We start from the raw sequence: 13,526 nt of genomic DNA, 5'->3' as shown, positions 1-13,526 counted from the left end.
GACCTTGGCACAATTTTCTAGAGAAATAATTCTGTAAACTTCACAGAAAGTTCCCTGATTCTCAATCCAAGATTTCTTTGATTCAGGCTTATGTCTTCTCTTCTACACCTTTTTAAAAGCAATCCTAGACTTGATGCTGAACTGAAAATCCTGGAGCTCCCTGCTAAACAGAACAGCAGGTGAAATAGAAGCAGCTGAAGCACATGTCATTTCTCACTGAAGTACCTAAGACCTGACCAGCAGGATGGCACAAATGGCACAAGTGAAATTCACTTCACACAAACCACATAGATACAAAAAACCCTCCCCAAAAACAAACCCACACTGAATTTGAAGACACTATTAGAGAGAAGCAGGAAATTCTCTCTTCATGACCCTGAGCATTTATTTTTAAGTCTCTGCTTTTATTCTGGTTATCCAAGAACATGTTCAATCACCGTATCAAAGCTGAACAACCCCCAATAGGATAAACTGTCCATCTGTAACAAGATCACACACATAGCCAAGTATGTTCTTGAGAGGATTACAAATCTTTCTGATACCTTGCCTAAACTTCAGCTTCATGCAGTGGTCAATGGAAAAATCCAAAAACCCACACAGGCAACCTCATAATCTGCTTTTGCACAATTTCTTTATGAATTGTGATTGCTTCTGTCCTCCCTCTTTGACAATTCAGGCAAGCTTAATGCTGGTCCCATGGAAATACCTGGCTTCATGCACATTTTTTAATGCAATCACCTTCAACATTCTCCTTGGATCTTCCAGGAAAAAAAAGGGTTTTTTTAAAAACCAAAATGATTAATAATGAATAAATGATTTTGTTACAAAGAAAAAAAATCTCTGTCCCATGATACAAAAGTCCTTGTAACTAACTAGTCAGCAGCTTCTATTGAAATCCCACCAGTCTCCTTATTTCTTGATAGATAGGAGCAGCCAGTTCTTTGGCTTTCTCCGCTCCATCCTCTAAAACCTTTATCAGATGGGATTTGTCTTCTTGGAGTTTCTTGATTTCATTCCTGATAGGTGCAAATTTCTGGATAACTGCCTCTGCTACCACCATTTTGTAGTGAGCAGTGTCGAGACCAGTGGCTTGGTGCAGCACTTCTTTGATGCTAAGCCCGGTTACTGCAGCGTGAATGGACACCAGATTGGAGACGCCGGGGCGAGCGGCAGGGTCGTAAGTCACCTCTGAGGTAAAGTCAGTCACAGCTTTGCGAAATTTCAGCACTATTTCATCAGGGCTGTCTGCTATGTTAACAGTAGCTAACCTCTGTGGGTCTGACTTGGACATCTTCACTGATGGATCTCTGAGGGATTTTATTTTCCTTGTTGTACCTTTAAAAAAAGAAAAGTTATGAGCGCAGACAATGGTTTCTTCTGACAATTGCTAAAAACACTGTGCAGCTATATAATGAAGCTGTTTATCCTTGCTCAAAACTGAATTGTAAGCACAATTATGTATGCTCTGTTTAGTCCTTGCACCCTTCCTGCCCTTCTCAGAAGCCACCTTTCTACTCTCATAAAGTGCATGAAGCCTGTTCCATCTCTCCTGTCCTCACTAAGCAGGAACTTCTGCTGGGGCTACTCCTAGTATTTTATGTGGCTTACATGCTGATTTCTCCCCCAGATTTTCCCTCCCTTCTATTACTGCACATTACTGAAAGGTTCTGAGCAGTGGAGAAACAGGTTAAGTCCACTGGTAAAAAACAAACGAACAAACTTCCCCCACCCCCGTAACAGTTAATCTCCTTATTTCAGGAAACTCTTTCACTTAAAATCTTTTGGCAATTCTCCTAAATCTCAGTAAAAACAGTTCTTAAAATTCTCTAACTCAACATGGACCAGCTCTGTTAGATGTAAAGCACTGTTTAGATAAGAAAGGTGTGGGTATTGTGCAAACTGCTAAGATAGATGCATGTACATGAAATAGACTAATAGCATTAGGAAAATATTACAAAGTACTTTCACAACATGAACCCACACTGTTTCACCAATTTTTCACCAAGAAATATCATTCATGGAGTACACAAAGTATCACTTACCTACAGAGTACTCCCACCAGTTGTTTTTAGACACCTAATACAGCCAACTAAATTACCTGCATACTGCTCATAGGTGGCCTATGTACTCAGGGAAAGGATAAGAGTTCTTCCAGCACACAATTCAGATTGCCCCAGAAGGTGCTTTGTACTGAAATCACCTTTTGGAAGAGTCTGCCCCTTTTCTGCAAATTTGAAAGAGTCCAGGTAATTCAATTGTCTACAGCTAGTGAGTCTGAATAGGTCTCTACCTTCTCCATTCACCTAGGATATTTTGGGTTTTTTGCATAAACTTGTGAACTTTAGAAGGAATGTTTTTTGGGAACAAAATAAAATGTTCTTTTTTTTCTTTCATTTTTTTTCAAATGGAGCTTTTTATTTAATGGTAAACAGTCTCATCTGCATCATAGGCTACACTCAGCTCCTCTTCATAGTGCTTAGTACTCAATTAGAAACTGCAGAGTTTGCAATCCCTAATATTCTCAGAATTCCACTCTAGGTCTAACACCATTTTTGTCACTGAGGCTTGAAAACTGAGAAAGGTTTACTACTGCCTGTCTTTTCTAAGGTGAGAGCTCATTGCCCTTTTGGGGGCGAAGGTCTCTGCTGTGCATTCCTCTACATTACTTACAACAAAGATGCAACGCTTCATCTTTGCCCAATTCTTCACGTTTCTTAGCAAACATGCCATTTGCGCCATCTGACTCCTCCTCACCCCCCGGCCTATGACCCTATTGCTCAAAAATGGCTGAGAAGATTTTCCTTATAAGTCTTCCTGAGTCTAAGATCAAAACCATAAAGTCTTAAGCTCTGTGACAGACACATATTGAAATATTCAAGCATATATTAAACACCCTTAAAAAAATTAGGAGCACTGTACATACAAACCAACAAGCTGTTCAGCATGCTTAAAGTAAACATCTCCCACTTGGATACTGAAGAATTCTGCTTGCTAGAGGTCTCTTGCTTTGTTGCTTACATGCCTCCTGAATGAACAACATGGAATAGAGACCCTACTTTTAAAAAGTCTAGTATTTAAAGAGCAAGGCTGACTGGCAGCAGTAGAGTGCATCTGGCCCCCTGGACTAGAATACCAGACAGCACACACATTCCTTGAGCATGGGTTTCTAAAGCCTTGTATCTATCTTGGGAGTTCATTTTCACAGGCTCTAGTCTCTTGTTGCCAGTTTTTAATTTTCCACTCCCATAATATCAGTTTGCCCCCTCTTCTTGGTCCCTGAAACTATTTCCACAATATTTAAATCCATCTTCAACTTAGAAGCGTAGTTAAGGGGAAAAAAAAATAACCAAGACCAGCTCACTTAAAATGGCTTTGGGCACAGGAAAGAATTCTCCATATTTCTTGTTGAAATGTTGTGCTATATCTTGGGCTAGTTCCAGGTGCAGGACTTGATCTTCTCCAACAGGAACACGTGTTGACCTTTTAATAAAACACAGATACAGGAAACTCAGCAAAGCTCTCTGGTTCTGCTGAAATGTTACTCAAGACTGTCACAGCTTCTGCCATGACTGAGGGCCAGATTGAGCCAAACACTCAGTCCCAGCTAGATATAGGTGCTGTGGGAACAAGACCCCAAACCGGACATATTGAAGGATTACTCAGCTTTTTGTGCTGAACTGAAGCACATTACCAAGGGCAAAAACAGCCCTTTGTGAAGACATATATGGCAAAGATACCTGTAAGAGCAACTCATTAAACTCAGCTCTCAGAAAGGTATCTGTAGTATCTCCTGCTGCCTCTTAAGAGATCAAAGAGCACGTGTTATAGTGTACAAACAAAGTAAGAAAGATCTGCAAGGCATAAAGTGCAAGCACTTTGTCATGTCAAGTCTCAGGAACAAATAACTGTTGTTGAGGAGTTAGTACTGAGGATGTATCCAGGGAAGGAAAGAAGAGAGTGTTTCTTCCTCGTGACAATTGTATAAATCATGTGGTCCAGTGTCTCTACTGTCACAAGTGTTATTAGAGGATTAGAACTGCTAGATTCAAAGGCTAATTTGGTCTTCTGTATTGAACTCAATGGCCTGAATATACTTCTGGAGGGAAACACAATCTGCATCAGAAGACATGAGGAGGTGAAGAATCCATTACTCCCCTGGTGATTCTTTCCCACAGTTAATCATACTTGCTAAAAATGTATGATTCTTTTAGATGAGGCAGATTTGAAATCTTGCCAGCTTTTGATTACTCTCCCATCCCCCAGCAGATTTTTTTTCTAAGGTTTATGGGGTATTCAGCTATGAATACTGGACATGTTCCAAAGTCAGGAAGTTCACTATGCATCTTTTAAGTTCCCAGAAAATTTCAGATCAACACAGTACTCTTTCCTTCCGATTCGGAATTACTGGGCTGACATCTGGGAATCAATTTGTCCACCTTTATTCCCAACCAGTCAGCAAGGCAACCTAAAAACAGTTACAGTAGTCAATAGGAAATCACAGCACCCTATAACTGAGAGAAAATCACCTACCATAATCAATATACTTTAAGCAGGTTGAAAGAAATGTTTCCATATGCCAAAATGTCTTCATATTCACAAAGTTTGCCAATAAACAGAAAACATATTATCTCTATAAAAGTCTCTGCACAATACCTTGCCTTTTTCATTGCTAGCTTTTGAAAAATATTTGTATTTTGGTGCAATTTTTACTCCTTTCTGTAATATATTTACCTTCTATCCATTTTCCTGTTTCTTTGATCCTTGGTTCATCTGAAATAGTTTCTCTCCCTGCTCCAGCTCTAAATTCTACTTCATGACTGCTGTTCCCTTACTGTGCTTCCGTTTCTCACCAATTCTTGTTCCTCACATTATTTTGTTTACATTAAAACATTTCTTATTAAAGATATTAAGTCAAATTTCTTCAAAGAGATACTGTTTCTCTTTCACTTCCTTGTTTTGTGCTCTGTGTGGATAGCCTGCTGTTAATACAATAGTAGCCAACAAACCACTGGCTTTACTAAGGAAAGCTGAAACACCAGATCTTTTTAGAGATAGAAGAGACAGACATGGTTGAGCTCAAGCAAAACAATGTGATTTCTGATAAAGTTGTCTAAATTTCACCCTTAAATACTTGACACTCAAATCACTCAAATATTTGACAATCAAATGGGACTCACTTCAAATAAAATAATTATAATATTCAAGTTAATTCTGGCTTTTGCTTGCTTCCTGTTATTTTTAGTTAAAAATTAGGTAAATTAGAAATACCATCTCTTGATCTTCTAGCAGTCCTGTTTTCCCTACTATGATCAATTAACATGGAATTTCTCTAGATACATTTTTCTGAATTCACAGCTGGTTAATCTTGGTCAGTCTGACCTGACATCCTTATCCTCAGTCCTGTATTACTTCTCTGTCCCAACCAATACTCACAAATTCCTTCAGAACAGTGACACAAACTACATATGCTCTGAACATAAAAATAATTCATACATGGTGCACTGTCTTTAATATTTACTTACTGAGACAGTTTAAATCATACTATGAAATACTACCAGTCATGACAACGCACTACAAATTCTATCAGTCAGGCTACAGGCTTAGGCTTGCTCAGGGGGATATTTCCACTGCAGCACACAGTACAACCCAAAGAAAATGGAACCAGCCCAGGTACTAAAAGCTACAGTCAATAACTTACTCTTTTTTTTTCATCAGCATGAACTGGCCTACACAGGATCTTCCACTAATATTGGTATACTCCATACAGACAGTTTAAGTACTTCTACAGCACACTGCATAAAATAAAGCATAACTACTTTTAAAAAAGCGTATCTGTGTGAACATTTGTATAATTAAACATCAGTCTGTTATAATTCCCTAAGAATTATTCTCACATGACCAGCTTTTGCTCTTCACTTCCCTGTCAGTAGCTTTTTAATCAGGCTGGATTTCAACCAGCCACTTGAGAGTCTGTCATCCATTTCCAATCTTCTGATCTAATCACACCCAACTCCACTGCTCAACAAGACAGCATGTTGACCTGATTCATTCCAATGTAGCTGAACAGATATGGCCCATGGGCTCACATTCTGTCTCTTACTTGTATAGCAAAATATCTGCTGCTTGAAGCACAGGGTAAGTCAACAAACCAACAGTTCCTTCGCTTTTCTGGCTGGCACGCTTCATCTGTTTGGAAAAGAAAAACAGAGAAGAATCACACTTTTGACTAATGGTATCAAAGTCTGTGATTTTAATTAATTAGAATTCTGAATAATTGAGTAATTTATTATGTAGCTCTACAGAAGACAGTGTCATGTAAAATCCATTCCTTGTGAATATATTCTGGTATGCACTTGTATATTACACATAAATCCTACTTTTGAAAAGTGTCTTCAACAATAAATTTTTGGAACACTTCATAATGGAGATGCAAAAAGGTATTAATATCTGTGTTAGAGATCAAGACACAGTGATCACATACAGTCACCAGGACAGCCAGTGATAGCTGGGAGAACCCAGAACTACAGAGGCAGTGTCCAGTGTTGTCTCCATCAATTCACACAATCCACTTAATGCATTCAACTTCTCTACTGCTCCCTGATATGGATCACCTAGATCAAGGCAGTTAGGCTACAAACAGTAATTCTGTTCTAGCACTGGCATATCTATGTTTTACTTTTAACAATAGTCAAATATACTAACTGTCCTGGGTTGCAGTGTAGGATGTACACAAAGTATTTATTCTATCACCATCTTCATGAATTGTTGAAACCAAGTGGGCTAGTGTTTTCCCAAGCCCCCTGCCTTTTCTGCTAATGGCCCATTAACGCCTTTGGGGTGTTTTCTGCTAATGACTTTTGGGGTGTCTTCTGCTAATGGTCCATGAGTCACAGGTAACTCCCTCCAGGGGTTATCTCTGTTAATGGGCCATCAAGGACCCATTTCACACTTCTCATGCTATTGTGAGATGCTCTGCCCAGGGGGAGGAGCCAAGCATTCTCACCTGGATATAAGCTGGGATTTGGGACAGTGCAAGTAGCACTTATCCACTGGATTCCCAGAGGACCAGAGCTCCCAGACCTTTCTACAGGATCACTGCTTCAGGAAGAGCACCTCACCTGGACTGCTTCCACCATCCTGCTCAGGTTGTATTCTGACTCTGTCAGTGATCCTTTGTGTTATTGTATTTATTTTATTTTACTTTTACCTTTTTACCTTTCTTCTTATTAAATTATATCTCTGACTTGGAGCCTCTCATTCATTTTGCTTTCAAACCACAACACTAACCCCCTTGAAATCTGAATTATTGCATTAAGACTGTTCAAATATATTTAGACTTGCCTCACACTCTCCAGCAGATCCAGTCCTCTGTCTACATCTCTAAGTTCCTAAGGTTCAGGGAACCTAATTTGCAAAGCCTAGCACCTGTAACACCTATCTGTAGGTCTGGAAAGTCAATCCAGTCAAAGTAGGATTTAAGAGCTTAACTTTAGAACCTCAGGTTTGAAAAGGTTTGCTTTAATCTATGCCATGCATTAACACTGGTTGCTGTATTTCAGTTTTACTGGTTTTATTTAATTAAGAAGGAAAACAGGAAAAAAGAAAACATCTGGAGATATTTAAGACTGCTCTGAACTCTGCAAGCCAAACTGCTCTTAAGCTGTTGGGTTTTTTCCCCCCTTTTTCAGATACTTCTCTCTCCTGTCTTTTTCTGCTTACTGAATGTCAAAATAAAATACAAGGAAATTAAATGCAAGAATTCTGTTGATGCAGTCACACTGATGCAACACCAAGATTAGGAAGTTAAACATTTGAAACCTGTAAAGGCAAAAATTTAGGATACAATATCACTCAAATTTTTTTAATATTTATAATTTCTATACTCCTCTTCAAATATATGCCTCTTTTGAATACTCTTCCATAAAATCTACAGAGCAGTCACTCTTTATAATGGAAAAAGAAAAGCTGTTTATGGAACTCCTTAATCAGCAAGGCTCAAGATTTCCACTGCAATATCTTGCATTACTTTTGCATTATTAAATAAGCATTGAAATAACACTGAATGTTCTATCAAAATCAGTTGAACAACAGTAAACAAACCTCTTATTTAGTACAGTTTTTCTGCCAGTGTCTGCCAAAACCAAAATTCTGTAGCTTCCAGCGGGAAACTGTTCACTAAGAGGAACAAACCTGGAGAGATATGTTTTCCCCCAGGACTACAGAATTGCTTAAAACTAAAGCAAGAATAACCAAAGTACAGTTGGTACTTTAGTGATGACAGGTATTTCTAGGACAACATTCCTACTGAATTCCCATAAATTTCTTTTAAATTTACCAAACTGTCCATACCTTCCACTGGGGCAAACGTAGCAGACGTGGGACATTAGTTAAGCACCCAAGAATCCAGGCAAGTTCTGTATGCTCAGGAACCTGAAAGTAGGAAGTCAGAATCTATTTAAATCTTCTTCTTTTATATCCATGTTTTCTCAGAGTCAATAAAAATAAATTCCATCAAAGATCAGAAAACCATTTATTTCTGTATATTATTTTTTCAGTAAGGTCAAGTGACAAGAAAGTTTTGGACACTGCCAGGACTGAATACTTTACATTAATATAGTATAGCAATGTTCTTGATCCTATCCACTCATACTCTAAACAAGAAAGAAAATGCTTTAGCAATAGCAGAGTTGAACACACATGTAAACTCCTTTGCTTGCATACTTAATTCACTCTTTGCAATATTGGCAAGTTTGAAGCTTTAAGAGCACACTGTCTCAAAGTTGTTCAAAGCTTCATGCCTGCAACATGATATAACAACCCAGACAGAAGGCAGTTAAAAAATGTTTGTTAACAAGTAAGAATTACTAGGATTATTAATTGCAAATCCTTTGTTGTCACATTTTAAATACAGTAATTTCCTAGCTAGCAGTCATTGGGCTACTTTGGTCACCAATGTGTAAAAGTATCCAACATCTAGCTCTGTGGTTAGAAATATTTCAGGTTGATTCTTCCTCTTTTTTTCTGCCTTTCCCACAGATTCAGGGTTTTTATTAATTCCCTAATGCTTATTTGACCTGCAATCTTCTGTGCACAAGACAAAGTGCAACAAAATACCGGAGTAAAACGAACTTCATGGAAAACACTGAGCACAAGACTCCTATTTCATCTAGAAGGAATCACCATCTGGTTCAAAGTGGTTTCTCGTTTCTTTCTTCTAGTCGCGGATAGAGAGGAGATGGTGCTCTGTTGCACTTGTGTTGACAAGAACCCTCTTTAAAAGCTATGCAGTCATTGATTCAGCTCTGTCAGATATTGCTTTCGCAGCCAAGACTACACGTGTGTTTCACTGGATCAGTGGATTTGACATTACATCAGTTACCAAAACACCAAGTGATCTAAGCAGCATTTTTTGGGTTGAATACACAGTTCTGGGTCCTACCAAATTATGCTCATTTCCCATCTTCAAACGCACAGTCCTTTCCTAAGTAAGACTGAAGTGCTGAGTATGCTGAAGTAAAAGCCTGACAAAATGGGGACAAAATACATAAAAGTATACGAAAGGGTAGGGATTTCAGCTGGAATAAAATTCAGTACCTAAATTCAGAGGCTAATGAGTCAGCATTCATCATCCAAATTGCAGTAACTGACTCTATATTGGTGTGTGAATCAGGAGGTTCTAGGCTTAAACCACGAAACATTTGTCAGATTAAATCACGGTTTAAGCTGCTGCGTTTTACTTGGCAAGAGGGGCAGGTAATTGCTGCCTTTGGTTGGCCATGGTGCATTCTGCTCAAATGTTACTCACTTAGCTACAGTATTCCATCACATTGATTGCATCAATTTGATACAAAGAAACTGAAAGACGTGAGGATGTATAGAACACCAGAAGAAAAAAGGCTCAGTCTACTCGTCCTTTCACTGAGCAGCGCCCATGGATCACAATCAAGAGAAGCCATTCTCCCAGACAAACTCCATCAGCTTCTTGCTGCAGGTCCATTTAAAACTGCAAACAAATGTCTTCATTAACCAACCAAAACACAAGAATGTAACAAATAACACTGTGTTGGATTACAACAAAGGCAATGCAGCCTTGTGCTGTTTCCAGGAGTAGCACTTGGGGCAAATACATGAGCCTACTGCTTCCTACAGTATCTTCCCCTCATACTTCTTCAACATCCATAATTGTTGCACTAGGGAGTATCAAAAGGTATTATCCCTGACCCAGTCCTGATAATGTATCCAGATTTCCAAGGAATGTGTCTAATCCCTTTTTGAACCAGCTGATATTGCTCACTTCACAACCACATGGAGCAGCAAGCTCCAGAAGCTTAAACCTGATGTGCAAACAAATAATTTAGCCACTAATGTATCCGTGTTTGTTTACTGGTTTTGAATACATCTCTTGTATTGCACAATTTGGTGAACAATTTCACATCCAGCTTATTCAGAGTTTTTCTGATACTGCAAACTTTGATTGCATACATGCCTTAGCCTTCTCCTCTTGAAACTGACGGAACTCTGACTTCTGACACTTTCCTTCTTAAGGCATGAATTTCTTTCTTCTGCTGCATGAATATCTTTTCTTTGTATCATATCTAATTCATTAGTTTGTTCTGGAGATGTAGATTCTAAAACTTTACCCAATATTCAAAAAATGGGCACACTAAGGTTTTGTATGGTGGCAAAACATCATTTCTGTCTATTCATAATACCCTTTCTGGTGATGTGGTGATGATTACACATCATTAGCTTTTTTGAAAATTGCTTATGCTGAGACAATGATTTCAGAGAACTGCCAGTGACGACTCCAGGACTTTCTTTCCTTCATTGTGTGAAGAAGGTTTAGAATACTTTTACTCAGATGTTTTAAAGTATTTAAAACTCTTCTATCGCTCATTCGCATGTCCACTCTGTTTTATTAGTTCTTTTGGAATTTCTTTCCTTAGCATAGCATTTGGCTACCCATAAGGACTTAGCATTGTCTATGAACTTCCTTCTACTTTCTTCATGTTTTGAAGGAATATGTTGACCAGAACTGCTCCCAGCAAAAATCCCTGATGAACATGACTGCTGACTGTGCCATTACAAAAAAAAAAAAAAAAAAAAAAAAAAAAAAAAAAAAAAAAAAAAAAAAAAAAAAGGAAAAGAAAAAGCGAGCATTACAGCCTATGTGGCTTTCAACAGCAAAATGAAAGGAAACAGAGAAGACATCTCATATTTGCATAAATCTACAAAACAATTTTCAGTTGATTCCTATTGTGGTAGGTAGTGTTCATTGTGCCATCACAAGGAAAATCCTAGAATTTGCTGTCAAAGAAGCATCACTTTTCACACAGTTTTCATTAAAAAGAGTAGGACTGTTAGAGAGGTGTTCTGCTTTCTTTTTTAATTTATTTTTTGGGGAGGTTATCCAATAATCTAACTAGGATTCCAAGAAGTAAAAGAAGTTCCAATTAATTCAGGCTATTCTGTGTATACTTTAACCAGTAAAGAACTCAATTTCTTTTGTATTCTAAAATCTGACAACAAACTACAGTCCAGGGGTATGATGTACTTCAGGAATTACCCAATTTTTCAAAAGAGAACAGATAATAATAAATTTAACCCTTTTCCTATAAAGACATAATTTCCTCACCATGCGCTCTCCCCCAAATATGTCAAAATAAAAATAATACAAATGGTAGAAAAACAGAATTACATCTCCAATTAACAAAACTCACAATCAGTGATGGTTCCTGAACTGCATGTCAAACCAAACTCTAAGACTGTCATGATTGTTGCAAATTCTGAAAATCATCTATCCAATCAATTAAAGCCTTCAGGTCACCTTCAGCTACTTTTGTGTCCTGAAAAAAAAATAGTAGCCTGTTTTCAGTATAAACATTATTTTCTTGGGAAATATTTCTTACAGCCTTGCTGAAAATATTTCCAGGAATAACAGTCTTTTAAGTGCTCTATTTATTGTTTCCCTTTACAAACTATTTTGCATTAAATTTTTTCAAAAAAATCTTAACCAGATCCATACAGCAATCTCCCCTTTTCAGACAGCCCGAATCCTACCCTTTGCTTTTCTCAGTAAATACAAGTTTATCTCATTTTTCCTGCTGTGTGCTCTTACTGCTTTTAACAATTTTCTTTTCTAATCTCATACAAGTCTGTAAAAACCATCAACATTTCTCAAAGGCTTGTGATGGTCACCTCTATGCTATTACCAGGGACACATTTCCTCCTTCAGTGTCCATTGCATTAAGCATCCTCCACAACCTGGGTTACTAATCAGTAATCAAAGAGTTATTTCCAGAGCAAACTACTTATATTCCTTCCTTGTGGCCTGACAAGGCCAAGGCTGCATAGCCAGATTCCCTTCATTTTTTAAAGCACACATATAACAGAGGTGACCAATTCCAAATGATAATGAGTAGTTATCTAAAAGGCACAAACATTTCTGTTTCTTCACCTGAATGCCCTGCTCCTCCCTTTTTAAAGACAAATAGCTTAATTATTTTCTTGTGCAGCCATTTGAAGTTATTAAACTCAGGTCACAATTTATACTTGGATCATCTCTGGAGCTTTATATGCTAAAGTACAATCTCAGGGCTTCTTCCTGCAGATGTATTTTTTTGGTCCTTGATCCTAGCTATTCCTTGCCAAATTATTGCTGATATTCCCTGGCCACAGCCAATGACATATAGATGGAAAACCAGTAGCTACTTTTAGTCCAAATAATTCTAGATGACTTTTTATGATGAGACATACAGCTGAGGAAGAAAACAAGCCATGAGATTCAAGAACAGTGGGAGAGGCATGAATGCTGGAGGCAAATCAGCAACTGAGTCTCAGCTTTCTGAGGTTATAATACAAAGTTGTGTATTGGCAGCTGAAGTGGCTTTCTGCAAAAAGAGATGCAGTGTTTTATTTTCAAGATGGAATTTCTCAAGTTGCAACCTACAACCCTACTCTGTCAGGCACTACAAATGTGCTGCATATCTATCATGTGGAAACGGCTTTCCCTCAGCAGTGTAACCTCATTAGGGGCTACATTTTAAAGGGGTAGCAAATTTAAAAGATTTAATTTTGATAGAATACAAATATAGAGTCTCAGGAGGCAATTTGGATAGCTGTGTACTAAAAGAAATTGGAACAGAGAAGAGAACAAGTCCCCCATTTAAAAAGAAATTTACCTTTTTTTAGAACTTTTGTCTCTTCTAGAAGTACCAGCAAGAAGTTCTGCAAAATTCAAGAGGTCCTTTTTAAAAGCAAACGATGCTTACATTTTTCTTGAATAAGAGGTAAGGTTTTATTAATGCCTAAGATTGCAGGCAATATGTTCAAGGTACTTAGCAATGTGTCTCTATATTAGACAGGTAAAGGAAAAAAAAAAAGGCCATAAACAAGACAAAATAAAAATAGACTACTCTTGAAACAAATGCACACAGTACAGGTACTCTTACGACAGAAAATTTGCCACAGTGTCCCAAATTCCTGTTCAAAGAAATAACTGATTGGGTAGAATAAGTTTATGCCTA

General features: G+C 37.9%; 1 protein-coding gene across 2 annotated transcripts in view; it reads right to left on the bottom strand.

Annotated features, from left to right (window-relative positions):
- Positions 1-379: 379 nt before the first annotated feature.
- Positions 380-13,526, bottom strand: part of WARS2 (tryptophanyl tRNA synthetase 2, mitochondrial) — a 39,479-nt gene continuing 26,332 nt past the window's right edge. The window contains exons 3-7 of one of the 2 annotated variants that reach the window (XM_083884728.1): positions 8,350-8,430; positions 6,101-6,186; positions 3,362-3,480; positions 2,099-2,224; positions 1,281-1,335 (exon numbers count right to left, since the gene is read on the bottom strand). In XM_083884728.1, coding sequence (XP_083740854.1) covers positions 2,121-2,224; positions 3,362-3,480; positions 6,101-6,186; positions 8,350-8,430 — 390 coding nt within the window. In that variant the 3' untranslated portion in view covers positions 1,281-1,335; positions 2,099-2,120. Of the gene's footprint in view, positions 1,336-2,098; positions 2,225-3,361; positions 3,481-6,100; positions 6,187-8,349; positions 8,431-13,526 lie in introns of both variants that reach the window. The other variant, XM_083884729.1, reaches the window with a different exon arrangement.

This window comes from Zosterops lateralis, assembly GCF_965231275.1.
Source record: "Zosterops lateralis genome assembly, chromosome: 2".
NCBI classification, from domain to species: Eukaryota; Metazoa; Chordata; class Aves; order Passeriformes; family Zosteropidae; genus Zosterops; species Zosterops lateralis.
This window is presented reverse-complemented; position numbering and strand designations above follow the sequence as displayed.